General features: G+C 41.1%; 1 protein-coding gene across 1 annotated transcript in view; it reads right to left on the reverse strand.

Annotated features, from left to right (window-relative positions):
* Positions 1–234: 234 nt before the first annotated feature.
* Positions 235–16,907, reverse strand: part of LOC128140181 (cytosolic phospholipase A2 epsilon-like) — a 34,746-nt gene continuing 18,073 nt past the window's right edge. Inside the window, exons 7-22 of the mRNA XM_052783716.1 lie at positions 14,840–14,880; positions 14,358–14,400; positions 13,552–13,615; positions 12,792–12,958; positions 12,556–12,648; positions 12,152–12,189; positions 10,845–10,980; positions 8,701–8,837; positions 6,851–7,073; positions 6,069–6,183; positions 4,907–5,044; positions 4,292–4,399; positions 3,633–3,824; positions 2,933–3,099; positions 1,972–2,152; positions 235–832 (exon numbers count right to left, since the gene is read on the reverse strand). Coding sequence (XP_052639676.1) covers positions 594–832; positions 1,972–2,152; positions 2,933–3,099; positions 3,633–3,824; positions 4,292–4,399; positions 4,907–5,044; positions 6,069–6,183; positions 6,851–7,073; positions 8,701–8,837; positions 10,845–10,980; positions 12,152–12,189; positions 12,556–12,648; positions 12,792–12,958; positions 13,552–13,615; positions 14,358–14,400; positions 14,840–14,880 — 2,082 coding nt within the window. The 3' untranslated portion in view covers positions 235–593. The remainder of the gene's footprint in view (positions 833–1,971; positions 2,153–2,932; positions 3,100–3,632; positions 3,825–4,291; positions 4,400–4,906; positions 5,045–6,068; positions 6,184–6,850; positions 7,074–8,700; positions 8,838–10,844; positions 10,981–12,151; positions 12,190–12,555; positions 12,649–12,791; positions 12,959–13,551; positions 13,616–14,357; positions 14,401–14,839; positions 14,881–16,907) is intronic.

The raw sequence follows: 16,907 nt of genomic DNA on the forward strand, positions 1-16,907 counted from the left end.
TAAAACTGTTTTTCCAAACCCATTAAGTGTAGGACTTGAAACCTTAGCTGTTATCCTCAGCTTCAAAATCTACTTGGTAGGCAATAGTTCAGAGAGAAGTTCAGCAAAAAAAGATGCTGTCAGATGATTTTTATTAGACAGTTGGCAGAAAAATCAGGGTGTTGTATGTTGATCACTCTGGTGTAGGCAATCAAAAATGTAGACTCAGTGAACAAGGCAAGGCTTTGCTTGGTCTCTGGTTCAAACACCACATACCACCAAGATTTGCATCCAAATCTGGCACAGACTTTTATGAGGTTGAAATCTCATTCTTATATGACTGTATATCCAAATAGGACCCTATAGCTCTACAACTGCCTTTCCATTCCCTAAAACAGTGAAGAGAATTTTTAAAAGTAATCACGATTTGACAATGACTTAAATGCCAGAACCAGCATCAGTCCTCACAGAAAGTACTGAATAAAATACATCATGTTCTTTAACAAGCTAACGTGGATGTTCATTCTGTATGGATTCATGTTCCCTGAATATTTGTTAGTCCATTACCAAAACATTTGTATATCTCCTTCTGCTGAGATTCATTAAAATATATTTTAAGAGAGTTTAGATGACTGAGGTGAAGAACAGTTTTTAAATCGCTTCTTTCGTTCCACTGCAGTTTGCAAAGCCTGAAGAATTAAACATTTATTATTCAGGATGTTGTATCTGCACAGGTTCAGCAACTTGTTGAAATTCTCTTCAGTATATGTAAGCAGACCAGTGCCATAGGGAGCAGTACAGTTGGACACATCTACTCTTCCCTCCTCCATCTCTGTGGGACTGCGTTCCACATCTGAAGTAAGAACATAGCAAAGTTCAACACAGCAATGTTACTGAGGTGGAAGACTCCTACCAGGCAATGCAAAATGCACAGCAACAGCCACAAGAAACTGAATTCTCTCAGCAAAATGGTTCAAGATTTAATTACTGTATAGATACTACATCTGCTGCACTAATAAAATCCGCTGCTTCCCTGCTTGATTGAGTACAGTCACAGCTGATCCAGAATTGACTGGCAGAACAACTTTTCCATGCAAAATGCTTTCCTCTCTAAATTAAAGTTTTCCATCAGAATATTTCATTTCCGCAGATTTGGAGTTTTGTATTTTTAACTTTTCCATTGGGTGCTGAGCTGACAGCTTCTTATCTACCAACCAGTAGAAAATGACACCAGGAAGCTTCTGCGTTGGGAATTCTCCCTCTCAGGTGGCTGAGATTTTAAGCACATGCAGCAGGACAAATAAGATTATGAACTACATGATATCTTTTCCAGTAAGCTGGTACATGGATTTTTGGTCAGTTTTTGAGGAAAGCAAGAAAACCGGAGCTGATGCAGGCAAAAGTATTTGTAAACTGAAAATTAATTTGCTAGGTAGTTTTTTGGGGGAAACAAACAAATCACTATTTATTCTATTGCTGAACTAAAGGAAATAATCTGGCAACTTTTTAAAAAATGACAGATATCAAAGCAGCTTGTTACCCTGGCAAATCCTTTGCTTCATTGTATGTTTTCAGCACTTTCTAGTCTCTTTGTTTCTTCATGTAAACAAATTAACAAGAGGATTCTACCTTTGTTAACAAAATAAACATAGTATCTCATTACATGACTGCAAGTGACAGTGTTAGCTACCAGTGGATATAACTTAGTAGCTGCCTCTGGTCCTTTATTATCAAAGCAACACAAACTGTCCCAGATGTCAGATAAGGGGTTTTGCCTCAAGCTACAGCTATTCACGCTTTTAATTTTGAAATTCTTCAGTTCAATCCCTGCTTAGTTGGCCAACACTATATCCATCACAACAGGACTGGGAACATGATAACTTCGCCAACTGACAAGCTTGCCAGTCTCTTGTTTTAGAAGAGGAACAAATTCAATGAATAACTGGATATGACAACCTCAAAAAAAATGATTGATTAATGCTGTTAACTTACTCGGTGTCTTGTATTTTTGGAAGGTATCGCACACCAGTGGGAAATAGGCCAAGATTGGTGCCTCTAAGCTGTCCTCAAACACATAGCATTCCTTCAGGTGTTCCCGGTCTTCCTGGCTCAGGTCCGTGCTTGGGAATGGGATCCCATGCTCCAAACAGTACTCTGAGAATAGGTCCAGTGGCTGGTTCAACAAAGAGGAGAGTTGCAACACAAACAGAGGTTGAAATAAGGCTACCAAGCCCTATCATTGATATTTTACTGCGCTAGGCAATCTGTGATTGATTTATATGTTTACAAATAAGGCTAACTGTGCATTGGAACAAGCATACCCTCTTGATTTTAATATACCCTTGGTAATAGAAATTTGGTTGATTTGCTAACATTGTACATTTTTAAAGCAAGATTACTGTTTTCTGAAATTTATATGAATTTGGTATCTCACGTCACAGGTTCTTGAGTGTTTGCATTCAGTGCACCTAACAATCAATGTCCTCATGTCCTCCTAGAAATAAATTACATTAATTTCAATCATATACACCCCTCAATGTTTCTTCAAACACAGACAAACAAAAACTTGACTGAAACTTATGCAAACACCAAGAGTCAAACAAAAAAGAAAAACACCAAATTTTCATTCAAAAATAGCAAAATTTTGTATTAACTAATTACGTTGTAGAAGTTATTTAACTAACTATTGAGGAACTTGGTACCACAATGACAAATCTGCACAGATACACAGAACAGGTTATCTTCTATATGTCTGTGTCCACGTGTGTGTTCCAGAAAGCTACTGAAAATACCCCAGATAAAGACAGTGACATTACAATCACAGTGTTGAATAGTATCACTGATATGATCATTTAACTTAATAAAAACCAGACCATTTTCTGAAAAAAAGAGAAATGTGGTAATTCAGCTGCTGGAGTCATACAGATAAAGAATCACTACTTCAAAACATCACCAGAGTCTGCGATCCTCCGCTGTAATTTAAATGCAAAATGACATCCACTTTCCTCTCTGGCCTCAGAATGGGTGGGCAGCTGGTGTTGATGAAGAAAGCTGTATCTACTAGCTTGAGGTAGTCACCCATTTCATTCAGCTGATTGGGAGAAGAATCTAGCACTGTGTCTGAAAGTCAAAAACTTATATTATCAATTAATTACTGCAGGAGCAAGTCCTTTTTTTTCCAAATCAGCATAACAAGGAAAGAAAGGACAGCCCACACTTACATTAGCCTTTGACACAAAGCCCACATTTAAATATTTGTCTTTGACACAGTTTTAGCATCTATAGCTCAACTCTGAGATCAGTAAGAGGGAGCAGTTCTGAGACTCAGCCTCATCCAAAGTGATACATTAAGCTGCTTTTTCAACTGGTGTAAATTTGTGGCTACTTAGCTTCAGTCGAAGCTGTAAGTCATTTTTCTGTAGCTTTTCCTAGGAAGAACAGAATTCAAGCAAGCCTGCTGTGGCTTCTCCAAGACAGAAACAAGACCAGCAGTAAATCATCTGGGGCTCAGCAAAACCAATTCCACAGACATATTAATCAAATAATTTTAATCAAAATTTGCCTTTGTGCTAAAACTTATCAAATACTTGTCCTTGGCAAGTATCAGCACTCAAATCACCTTCAAAGATGCATCTAAAATAATTTATTATTACCTTTCCACATGCAAAAGCACTCATTCTCTAAATACTTGTTATGTAGCTGCAAGCCCTTGAGGAAATTATGGTAAGTTGAAACCACTGGCCGTCCAGTCATCATTTCTCGAAGAGTATTTGAAAGACAACCTTTGGGAATGGATAAGCAAGTTGTCTGTTCATGAGGCTTCTTGGGCAGAGCAGGGTGTTCCTCTGTAGGAAGAATGAGAAGAAGGTATATGTCTGCCTTTGTTTAGAGTGTTTCTCTGATACTAATAACAACAAAGAAATAGGGGCTGGGCAGCCAAACCACCACGGCCCCATTTGTGATGGAGTGCACGCACCGACATACAGACTGTTCTAGGCAGAGGTGGGTTTCAGAGCCACAGCATCATCATGTTGTTCCCCATATGGCCTCTCCCTCCCCAAAGGACTCCTGGTAACCCTCTTGTGATTAAAAAAACTCCCCAGGGATGTTGCACAGTGAGCAGCGCAATGTTTTTTCCTGTTTTCCAGCACAACTGTTTCTCTCCTGTTTTTCCTTCATTCCCAAAGGCCTGGTGTCCCCTAACCCAGAAACAGGACACAAAACCAAACCCTTTACCAAATGTCAGGTTTCACATTTCAGAGAGGTGTGAAGACAATGCAGATGCAAGTGAAAAGTAACCCAAATAACTAACCAATGTCATGCTCAGTGCCTCGGGTCCATCTGTGCCAGAAGTCCTCTGAATGACCCGAGAGGTAGACAGCATCCATAAAATTCTGGGAAAATATATTACTCCATGTGCCTTGAAAGTTTAAAAAAAAAAAAAAAAAAAAGCCACACTTAATACTACTTTGAATTTTTAGAGCACAGCTGTGACAACCTCTGGATTCGGTCTCTGTGGTTGTTTAAATTAGCACTGTTCTAGTTATGAAATATTACAAATTTTAGTATGAATATCAAATGCCATGCCATTCCACATCATGTCTGGCTTATGACTAGGCCATTTTAGAAACTTGGCTGTTTATACAAGTCAGACTGTGATTTTAATACTTCAAAAGATCAGTTCTAATGTGTGTGCTCTGTTTTGATCTAACCTAAGAAGTTCAGCAAATTAACTGCATTTGTCTCAAGAATTTGCTTCCTCTTTTGTTACTTTTGGCCAGTTCATTTGAGATTTAAAATGACTGCATCAGATACATTATCTGGTGTACTGGTATTGCTCCTTGCAGACCAGTAGTTATTAGATGCCAGGTCTGTGTAGTCAACTATGTGGTTATAAAGGTGATGTTTTTCTGAGATAGTAAATCACCTTCCAAGAAGCAGATGCGGGACTCTGGGATCTTCTTCATCAGGTGACCCATGAAGAACTCACTACCAAAATCCTCTGAACGAACAAAGGCCCCATATTTCAGGAAACCCACCTCATAAGGTGTGAACTCCACCCACTCTGCAAATAAGGCATCAAGAAGGACTTATTGCAGCCACCTGAACACATGTAAAAGTAACAGCTTAGAGAATCCAATGCTGGAAGAACAAGGCCTGTAGCTTCAGCATGTTGGTGACAGGCAATTCAAATCACCATGTTTTGAAACAAACAGGTGCCCTTCAATGCATTGCATGTTAGATTGGTGAATGCAAAAGCTAAATTTACTTCCTCCACTAACACTGTGAAAATCCATCCAGCTTGGGGTTCAGGTCCATTTCTGTACTAGGACGAAAAAATTGGGGCTGAAAGTCCACTGACTGCTAAGGCCCTACATAAGATGTGGTGGTTTTAGTTCTTCTGAGTCAGCAATGACACCAGCTACCATTCATTCTCAGACTCTGATAATCACTGCCTTGTGAAGGTAAAAAAACTCTGACCAAAACCCACCCAAACCTTGGCTGAACACACTGGGACTGCAGACTGTGCAGATGATCGTGTTCAGTTGCAGGACCTCCTGCTTCGTTAGGGCCAGAAAACACCATGGAAATAGTTAGTGATCAGCATCGCTGATCAGGGCACAGAGCACTGCCCCCTCCTCAGATCCCTCTCTGGCTGCTGGGAGCTTCCTTCCCCTCTCAGCCTCCTCCACACCTTCCCTTCTCCTCCCATCCTTGCCCTCCTCCCCCAGCTCTTCACAACTCTCTTGGACTACTGGTGCCTGGGCAGGAACCCCAGCAGCTGAAAGAGGCTGTGAGGAGTAGGTGCAGATGAGAGTGAGAAAGAGCAGTGGTGATGGCTCTCAAGGCTGCCAGCAAAAGGCATCTCTGCCCCTCACAGGGCAGTGTCTTTGCACAGGTATCTCCCTACCATAGTATTAGGATGCATGTTTTTCATCCAAGTCAGAACCCAGGTGCGAAGACAGGGAAAAAAAAAAAAATTATTTAAAAGATTTATTAGCTTGGACATAGAGTAAAAGCTTTTGGCATTCACCCAGCATTAAAAGGAAACTCCTTAGGTTTATAAAAGTGTGTATAATAATTATTACCTTTAAAATCCAGAGTGCTAAAGTCATCCTTGACATTGAGGGACAGGTATATGGGCAGTGGATTCTGCCCCTGATTTACTGCCAGTTGCTGATCAGAGAGTTTGTGAGTACTTTCCTGTTTATAAAGAACAGAAGTCATTGTAAAAGAGGAATGTGATGCATGGACTTAAAACAGTATCTAAACATGGACTATCAATGAAACGGCTCCTAAACCTCAGCAGATTTTTGTTCTGTGTACTTCAGTTGTTTGATCACACATATGTGTTCATACACTATCTGTCATCAAACTTCGCCAAAGCGTTATGACTGATGCTTCCAGGGATTTTGGAATGGCAGATAGAGCAAAAATGTGAGAAACTTGTCTGTGCAGTCACTAGGATATGACTTGCTTTAAGGAAAGATAAAGATATTTAGCTACCTTGGAGGTGCTGCAGATAAAAGCCAACCAGGGCCCACTTCGTTCAATACAGCTTTGTTTACTGGCTATATATTCCTATGCCTGAACTTAGCTCTGTCAGAGCCACCTCTCCTCTGCATGTTACTAGAATGCTCATTTGATCTGAAATTGAAGATGGAAAATCAGTTTCATTAACACCTTGACTTTTTATATGCCCAGACATTTCCCTTAAATGCTTGCATTTTAGGCTTACTGTGTTATTTTTCTTCTAAAAAGCCAAAGAAAGACCCCTCAGAATTTTTGAGGGTCTTTCCTATAACTGAATCCAGAACTTTAGACATAAAAAGTTAGAAATCCTCTAGAATAAGGGATAGATATACAATACCTGATGATGTAGCATACAGTCAATGAAGAGTCCCCATAAATCTGTAAAGGACAGCTTGTGCCCCTCTTGCTTTCTTTCACAAAGCTCCTTTTCATAGTATTTCATATGATCCAACGAGAAACAGTGCAGCTTGCTCTTGATCACATTTTTCCTGACATCACCAATTGGCCCTCTGAGATCATTCTGTGACCAATTTGCATCTTCATATAACTTTGCCATGGTCCTGGTAAAAAGAAACATACTGTGGTTCATCACTGGGTACATGACAATTCATGGGCTTATACCTCACGTAAGCATTTTGTTTCAGGATACACAAGGCTCTTACCCTCCAACTTTTACCTTGGAAGAGCAGTTCAAAGCCCAGGCAGAATTTAGACTATAAAACGATATTTTTGCTGTAGCGATACATTCAAAATCATCCTAGCTTGTTTCTTCACAGAATCAAAAGAGTAATAAAGCAACACCCATAACTTAACACAGTTTCACTAGAATTAGCCTTTGATTGTCCAGGTTCAAGCCGCAGCTTCTGTCTGAGGCCAGTTCCCTCAGCTGTTTCAGACATGGTGTGAAATGTTAAGCAGGAGTTTAGCAGCAAACATTGCCCTGGACAAGTGCAAGAGCTCCCCTCCTTGGGCATGCAGCAGGCGGGTCACCTCAGACTCTTGGCACACACGGGGCCAGTCTGCTTGAGATTTCAGTTCCCAGAGTTCAGGCAGATTCCAATCATCCCTTCTCATCCCCCACCCCACTTGTTCTAGTTCTGTCTCATGGATCTTTTTAGAGCAGCCCTCCAGAGGCAAAACACTTTAAAGCCCTAGACCCCTGCTAGTCATGCAAGGCAGTCAACATTGAGTGCATGACACTCCCTGTTTCGCAGGGCTTTTCTTTTGAATTCTTCTTTTCAGATTCATTTAAGAGTGGAGCCAGACAAATATTACAAGAGGATTTCTGAAGTGTTACATGCAACTAGATAACCCAAGAGATACACAAAGGAAGGGAAAACAATATTTTCCTACTTTTCTTTTTCTCATTGCTCTCAAGCATGCTCGGGTATCAGGTCTGCATCCTTTCAAAGATTCAAGACCCCAGGTCTCCAGCTACATTGCTTCTCTTGCACCTCTGCAGCATCTTCTCTGACTCCTGGTTAATATCCCATTTGTCTGCACTGGCAATCAAAAAGTTTATTTCTCCCCCAGGAAGCAATCCTCATTTCTTACATTCCCAAGAAAATGCCAGCTTTTTGGCCTAGCAGGCCCTATTCAGTCCCTTGTTCATAGCCATAAATAACCACTTTTCATTCAAACTGAAACACGAAGACACCTCTACCCCCCATCTTAACATAGGAATCTTTTCTGTCAGGTAACTGGGAAAGGAGAAATGGAGCTGAGTCATACAGAATTTTCACCAAAAAATAACCACTTTTCCCACCCATTCTCTGCATCAGGCACCGAGTTTATGACAGAAACAAGTGCAGCCCCCAGGAGAACTCATACTGTATGGCATGGCAGAAAGGCATGTATCCGAGCCACAGAACAGCTGCAGGTGGGTTTGTCACCTACACTGAACTGCAAGGAGATACAGGTAAACCGTCCTGGGTTGTGCTCTTTTCTTTTAGTTTCTGTAAATACGTCAGTGCAGTTATAGAAATACAGTAGTTCTCACTCAATTTGTTTCTTGTAGCTAGAAGAAATAAGGGCTACAGCACTGAGTGGTCCCATGAAATGGGTGAGCACCAGAAGGAAGCCAAGCCCCAGCGTCACACTGAGTAAAATTCGCCAGCAAGGCACTATGCTTCACCAGGTTATCACTCTGCTAACACAAACAGCAAGCACAAGCCCAGCTCTCCTTACCATGTTGTGGCAGATAAACCACTGATGTATGAGACACAGTCCAAAACACCTAACTCCTGGAGAGCCAGAAGACTGCCACACATAGCCGTCATGGACCGCACGCCCCCTGCGGTGGTCACGACTGCCACCACTGGCACCTGCTCAACACACAAAGGCACAGATTTGTTCATCACCAGATGAAATAGGGAAGTGATGGGCATGCAGAAAAAGTAACAGCAACACCCTGATTCAGGTAGGTTTGGATTCAATTCACCCTCTTCATGGCAGCGCTTAGGTGTGTGTCTGAGTTGTGTAAACTTTGGTTGGACTTAGCATATGCTGAAAGCATCTTCCTGATCGGTAATGCTTTGGTAAATCAGAAGCTGTAAGTATGGCTCTTGTATGGCATAATCTATTTTCAGATTTGTAAAGTCTTTTCTGTATGTTTTCCATTTTTCCTTTTTCCTCACATCTTTCCCTCAAAACACATTTTAAAATCCTGAGTATAACTGAGGGCAGAGGAACAGAGCAAAAGCTGCCTGCATAATTTTTTCTTCCTCTAAGTTTATATACAACATTTGCTATTATCCAGGCAGATGGTGCCAAGCTTTATAGAATTATTTTAACTTCCTCTTTGTTACCCAGATTACCTCCCCCTCCCCTGACATAAATGCTATATGTAATTTGGTCTTACTTTCCTCAAGGATGCAGCAATTCTGTTAGCCATCCTCCCTTTGTCCCATAGGTAGCACTTACCAAAACTGAGACAATGTATTTATTCAGTTTTAGGAACGTATCTTGCCATTACCTTTAATCTTGTCTTCATTGTATTTTATCATCTACTTGGGGGTTTTGTTTTTTGTATTTTAATGTGACTCAATAACCCTTTATTCTCATTTAATAACAAGTCCTATTCTACTTGTTATTTAAGTTCATGAGCACTTTGACTTAGTTAAAAAATGCTGTCCTGGGAGCTGAAGAGAGCAGTGGAGGAAATCCTACACAGGCACATTCTCCCAGTTGCAGAAGAGTCCCTCCCTGACTCTTGCTCCAAGCACCACAGCCCTATAACAGATTACTGTCCTCCAGTAACAGAGCAGCTACCTCTGAGTCCAGGGATCCCCAGCAGAGGAGAAAGCAAGAGGTAACACAGCAAAAAACATACAAGACAGATGCTGCTGTACCAGTGTGCTAAGGGAGAGCCGCAGCCTTCCTCTGTGAGCCCTGTGTAGCAGCAGAGAAGGGGAGGGGTGCCAAACTGAGGAGAAACGGTCTCAGTCCAAGCAACCAAACTTCACCAAGTTTGGTTATTGTCCTGGTTTCAGCTGGGATAGAGTTAATTGTCTTCCTAGTAGCTGGTGCTATGTTTTGAGTTCAGTATGCGAAGAATGTTGATAACGCTGATGTTTTCAGTTGTTGCTAAGTAGTGTTTAGTCTAAAGTCAAGGATTTTTCAGCTTCTCATGCCCAGCCAGCGAGAAAGCTGGAGGGGCACAAGAAGTTGGCACAGGACACAGCCAGGGCACCTGACCCAAACTGGCCAATGGGGTATTCCATACCATGTGACGTCACATCTAGTGTATAAACTGGGGGGAGTGGGGGCAGGGGATCACCACTCAGGGACTAGCTGGGTGACAATCGACGGGTGGTGAGCAATTGCACTGTGCATCATTTGTACATTCCAATCCTTTTATTATTGCTGTTGTCATTTTATTAGTGTTATCATTACCATTATTAGTTTCTTCTTTTCTGTTCTATTAAACCGTTCTTATCTCAACCCACGAGCTTTACTTCTTTTCCCGATTTTCTCCCCCATCCCACTGGGGGGGGGGTGTGAGTGAGCGGCTGCGTGGTGCTTAGTTGCTGGCTGGGGTTAAACCACGACAGTTATACACATGTTCATCTCAATAAATAAGATCTTTGGGTGCCCCTGAGTGAGGATGGAGGTTAGCAGAGAATAAAGGAGCTATAACTGACCTCCTGACACTTCCTCTTTCCTCTGTGCCAAAAAATCTTGGATATGGTCTTAAGTGCATATGATGGCCTATACATTTTGGTCTAGAAGATGTGGAGGAGCTCTATGGGTAGTCATGCAAGTACATCACATCCACTTCATTCAAAGTGGGACAGAATATTTCAGGTTCCCAAGATGCTGTCCCCCCATACCTCATCCACTTGCAGGTCTTCATCTAGATGAAGAACATTTTTCAGAGCAGCAGCAACCACCTTCTTCCTTTTACAGATGAAATCGTGCTCCTCTGCACATAGATCAAACCCCAAACGCAAATCTAAATTCTTGCAACTAGAGCATAAGAACAGAACATGGTACCTGTAAGCCATTTCTAGAGCTACAGCCTGAGACATCAAGCAAAACCAGCAACAACAATAAACCAGTTTAAAGAAAGGCTACTTCCATGCACATGAAGGTTCCCCTATGCAAATGAAAGCAGGTATATGGATATCACAGGCCCTGTAGTTTTGCCTTGCTGTGGAGATTTTAGACCAGAATCATGTCCTGAACTATTTCACACAATCATGAGGATGTTAAATGAATCAAATTCTCTGCTGATGAAAAACAAGGAACACAACTGAATTCAAGCTGTTTCACATAAAGCTCTGAAATTTGGACACCTCTTCACATTCTCTTGCTATGTATGTGTTTCCTGAAGACCAGAGGGGCCTAAACAGTTACTTAAACTTAACATGCTTTAGGCAAACTTACCCTAATACCATGTTAGGCTTATCTCTACTAAGAGCTTGTGCTGTAAATACTTGAGTCAGAAAATGTCTCAAGCGTATCCCTTCATATCTGTACATGATTATGAACATCATGTGCATCATTAATTCTGGAACTTCTATTTTCACAGGGCTACTGTTTCAGTGGGTTTTCAGCCAAAAGGTTATTTCATCGCTTCTGTGACTCGCAATTAATATTCATTAAAAACCTCTGATTTATCTCTGTCTGCAGTTAGTGCTTGCAATGTAGCTAACTAATCAGTAGGGGGTAATGTTGCCCTTTGGAAAAATCACTGCAAGCCAGTCAATAAATTGCTTGCTTTCCACTTGTTTCATTGAAAAACGACCTTCGGAGGACTGGTAAATGCATAATGGTGTTAGAAACATGTTAGAAATGTTACACATAAGCGTGTGTGTGTTACAGATAAAGGTTACAAGACAGAGGGATTCTTAATATCAAAATTAAGAAGCATCCACATTAGGAAAAACATTGTGACTGGTTATACCCCATGACTACGTACCACCTATTCTATGCTGAACTCTTACCAAGCAATTTAAAAGCATGCATCATATTATTAACCTTTCCCCATATTTTAGTCTTCTTTAACCAATTACAATCTTTATTCCTTGTTTCAAAATGAGCTAGTTTAAGCTGTAGCTTTCTTTCATCTACAGATGATACTATGAAAGGATAGAAGATGGCCAAAGTAATCATTCAAAAGAAATAAAAGATTTACCCATCTGCTTCCTTCACAGACACCTCATAAGATTCACCCTGAGAATCAAGAATGAAAACACCATGAATTTTAAATAGAATTGAAAGTTTGCAAAAGCAAGTTTTACAGTATTAACAATTATTCAGATACATAGTCTAATGATAAATCTTTGGTCTCTTCTCAGGCCTTCTGCACAGAATCATCACTAAGATCCTGCTTTTAAAATACTTTTAAAGCAATCAGCAATTCTGAATATGCTACTTTTTCCCTGAATAATAGTTATACTTTCAAGTGTATGCAGAGCTGAACATACATATAACTCAGCTAGTACACATTTAATAACCAAATTAATAACAGACCAGGTGTCACATAGATACAGCTTACACTTGCTGAAATAATTCCAAACGCTGTCAAAGGTTACTCACTCTCATCACTGTCACTTTCTTTCCCAAGTCCAGAGAATGGAGAGGCACAGCCAGGGGACTACTTACATCCATTTCCCTCCTAGATGAGCCATGCTGAATTAAAGTGGGAAAAAAATTGTTATAAGGAGAAAATTATTTACAACCCATAAGTACAAACCTACCAGAGTAGGGCTAATTCATCATGCTTCTCCCAAAAGTTACTTTAGCTATTATTACCATCCACAAGCAAAACATACACCACAGAAAAAACACTCCTTTGGCAGCATCATGTGCAGTCTGGGTTGACTGTGCTTGATGTAATGGAACATGGTGGTTTCACTGCTTCCCTGTCTGCAGCCAGGACCTTTGGAAACATCCTGGATTTCTTCATAGGATCCTTTCATTGTGAACGTGAAATCTCTCCCTAATAACAAGAAACAAACCACAGCGAAATGTTAACTGCATCCAGCCCTGAAAAATAACAAATAAAAAAGCCTCAAGCAAAGTTTCAGCCTTAGTGCAGTCAACATTAATTTGGGCCACAATGTTTTTCCTCCCCCGTAATCAGTGTGAACAAGGGCCACTGAATAAGCAGCAAAAGGCTGGTGCAGCATTGCAACCTTTCCCCTGCCGAGCAATGGAGAGCATGTCAGACCAGTGGATGCCACAAGCAGTATTCACACCCCCTGAGTTTCCACCGTAGTCTTTCCACTCCTGATAGTTGTGTCTCCCCTCTTTTACTTTCTGTTCTCATCACAGGTATTCCAGTTCCATCACACTGCAGTGATGTTTCTGAGTCTCCCAGCCACCTCCACAGTTTCCCTTAAGCTACACAGTCACACCACCTCCAGAGGATTCTCACTATTAGCAAGTAGGTAATTCAGGAAACACCTCAATCAATCCCCAAGCAGCCCTGATACAAATAGAGACTAAAGCAGACCAAATATTTGTCTCAATTCAGCTGCTTCTCCCATAGCACAAAAAGCAGTGACAAACGATTTATGTCAGTAACCTCACTTGTGTAAGATCTCTTCATTTTTGTTTCATTCACATGTACTTCCAAACAGGAAACTTCACGAGACTGGAAGAGATAAGCAATAAAATCACTGGTCACAGAAACAGTTCAGGATCCTCCCTGAAGATCTAGGGGTCCTGTAGAAACACCAGGCTTGGCCATGATGTCCTGTGAACATGAAGAAATTACAGAGGCTGATTCTCTTGTATAAATCATGCAAGGAATACCGTGGTCAAGGGAGCTAAGATAGGTGGGGATCTGTCCCATTACATTTAAATACCATTCAATCCCCAACAGTTAACACAAGAAATTTTTCTCCCTATCTAGGCCACGCTTTAACTTTTGTCTACAGAAGAATGAGCTGAAGGATATAACTCTGCAAAACAACTGGACAAATGGGCCTCTACTTCAATACCTCTGGGATGAAGCTGAAACTTCCCAAGAGAGTGCTGCACAGGAGGAAGTAGCAGCACAGTACTTTGGACATGGTGTGAAAAGAGCCTTCGGCTCCAAGGTAGACATTCAGTAATAAACTCTGCAGTGACACTGGATTCAGCCCCTTCCCAAGTTTCCTTATTTACTGCCATTTCATCAGTGAGCAGCTCGCTGGCACTGTGGCAGAGTGCTGGTCCAAGCCTCTCCCAACATAGAACCGACTACAAGCATCGCCAAGTTCAAAACTTTACAACCACACCTGTGTCTCGTCTGAAAAAGAGTAAAGGCTATGCCTAAAGGCATAGTTTTTCCAACTACATCCTTCAGTTCTGGCCTACATAAGAACATAAGCATAAAAAAATGAAACAATTACCACTAGTACGCCATTAGTAATGATGTTCTCAGATACACCTGGACTGAAAAGGAAAGAGGTTTATTTAAGAGTGGATATATAAGCAATAATCTTTTAAATGAAAACAGTTCTCTGAGCTCAGTTTTTCTAGCTGCCAAGTGCCATCAGCACTTCTTTCACCTTTGTCTCATGCTCACTGCCAGGTCGCAGTCCCATAGTTCCTAGGGACACTCCCTCTTTCTTACCTTCCTTGATGAGCATCATCTCTCCTTAGGCTGAATTACAACATAAACACCCACCCTCAGCTATAAATAGTAATTGAGACTGTCACTCAAGAAGGGATTTCACTAGATTCGGGAGAGAAAAGCAACCATGGGGAAGCTGCTGAGATGGGATGTCTAGGCACAGATTCATGGAGCCACTTCCCCAGTACTGCATTACCACTCTCTCTAAAATGCAAAGTTTTCTGACGACAAATTCTGTAACATTTAGGCTTTACTCACATGTTTTCCAGTAGAAATTCCACTTCTAGTTCTTCCTGATTCTGAAAATAAGATTTATTTTTCATTTAAGGAAAATGAACGCATAAACTTTTTCCTTTGATAGAGCTCTGATGATTTTGTATAACCCTCCCTTGCAAGGTTTTCAAGGTTTTTCTATTCCCACACCCTCTGCATCATAATGTAAATGGATGGAGCCTTCTTTGGCTACCCTTTCATTTCAAGTCTCTCCACCGCCCTACTGTTTACAAACCAACTGTCCCCCCAAGGGGAAGAGGAGAGCAAGTATCATGGAATAGGGGGTAAAGGTCCTGTTATTCATTTATTAGTAGGATAAGACGTGGGTCAATCAATGCCAAGGAAGGGAGGTATAACAGGTGAATGATGCAGGAGAACATACTTGACAATAAATGGACCTAGGTGGTGAGCATGTCTGGGTTAAAAAAAAAAGAATCTGCAGAGTATGGTGACTAAACATTAAAAAAATTGTGGGAGAAGAGGCCAACTTGGAAAATGAAAATTGCTGGGGTGAAGGGAAGAAGAGAGAAGAGGAAAGACTGAAGCTGTGAAGGGGAATGAGGGAAAGAGCTCACAAGGGCCAAATCAAGATGAAAAGGGGGGAAGAGCATAAGAGCAGGAAACAGCAACAGAAAAAAGTAACACACCAACAACGTAAGAGGGACTGAATAATGTTACTGCAGCCATTTGCTGGATCAGCCTGTGTGGGACACAGCCAATCCAGGAAATACCACACAAAAACATATATCAGAGAGATCTTCTATATCACCCACAGGGAGGAAAACACTAATTAGTGGAAGATATAAATCTCCTTCTGACAAGCAATGGTAAAATTTTTCATTCATATTCAGAAGAACTAACTTTTACTGCCAAATATCCCTTCTGTCTGGTTGCACAGCATACTTTAACTATGCAAAGAGAGTGTGAAAACCGTGCCAGGTCTGATAATATAGCTGCCAAGGTAAAATCATCACTGCGGTAAAGGTGAAAAGAGTATTTTTGTATATACTAGTTCATGGCAGTAAAAAAGACAGCTCAGGTGGCTTCTGTGAGGGCTGGATCTGTGGCATGTTAACTCAGCAGCACGTGGTTCTGCTTGTTTATTTCTCCCAAAGCCTAAATGTTTCATGTGAATCAGGGTGATTGCAACAGTTTGTAACAGAAGGCTGAGGGATGGATTTTAGAAAGTAGTTGCCTTACAGAGATGCAAGACAGACTTTATCAAGCACCAGATTGTGACCAGTCTGTACTATCCAAACTCACTCACTGACTATTCCAACTTTATCCAAAGAACAGCAGAAATAATGTTCAGGAGACCCTGGCTCATAACATCTGACTAATTGTGCCTGCCTTACATTCCCATCCTTCTTATGCTGTTGTACACACACTCACACAAATTATATTTCTATTAAGTCCCATTCACATTTTTGTGGGTGAAAAACCTGGAGCAAAGCAATGGGAAGACTTGTTAGACCACACCATGAGCAAGAGGCACAGCAGGAAGCAACTGTGATGCTATGACATTACCCATCCAGCCTCCTCAGCCCTCTTTTTGAGATATCTTGGTAGATGAAAGAAATCATTATGGGCAGAGGTGGCTGTACTGCCTATTATTAAGGTTGCCCAGCATGTTCCATTAATAAGTCACTTTTAAAAAAAAAAAACAAAAAAAAAAACAAAACTAACCCTAAGTGTTCTCAAAATCCATGTACAGACCATAATCTGTGATGCCTCATGGGCACCTGAGTAGGAGTTGTGATCTGAATAAGGACAGCTTGACCAAGACATTCCTGAGACACAGCTCACTTTGTCTTATCTCCCCAACTTCCACCTTGCTAACCCAACAGTTAAGCAAACTCTGCACATGCCTCAGAGCAAACTCACAGCTTGAATCACACCTCAAATGATCTCAGTTACATGAGGCTTTTTCTAAGGAAGGCCATAGCCAGCTGGAGCAGGTATACTGAAATCCTTAGTAAGGATCAGCTTTCCAGAAAAATAGTTAATAAACACTCTCCAAAGCAACTGTAATAAAAAAAAACAGGAAAGAGTG

The sequence above is a fragment of the Harpia harpyja genome, chromosome 3 (genome assembly GCF_026419915.1).
Source record: "Harpia harpyja isolate bHarHar1 chromosome 3, bHarHar1 primary haplotype, whole genome shotgun sequence".
Classification (NCBI taxonomy): domain Eukaryota; kingdom Metazoa; phylum Chordata; class Aves; order Accipitriformes; family Accipitridae; genus Harpia; species Harpia harpyja.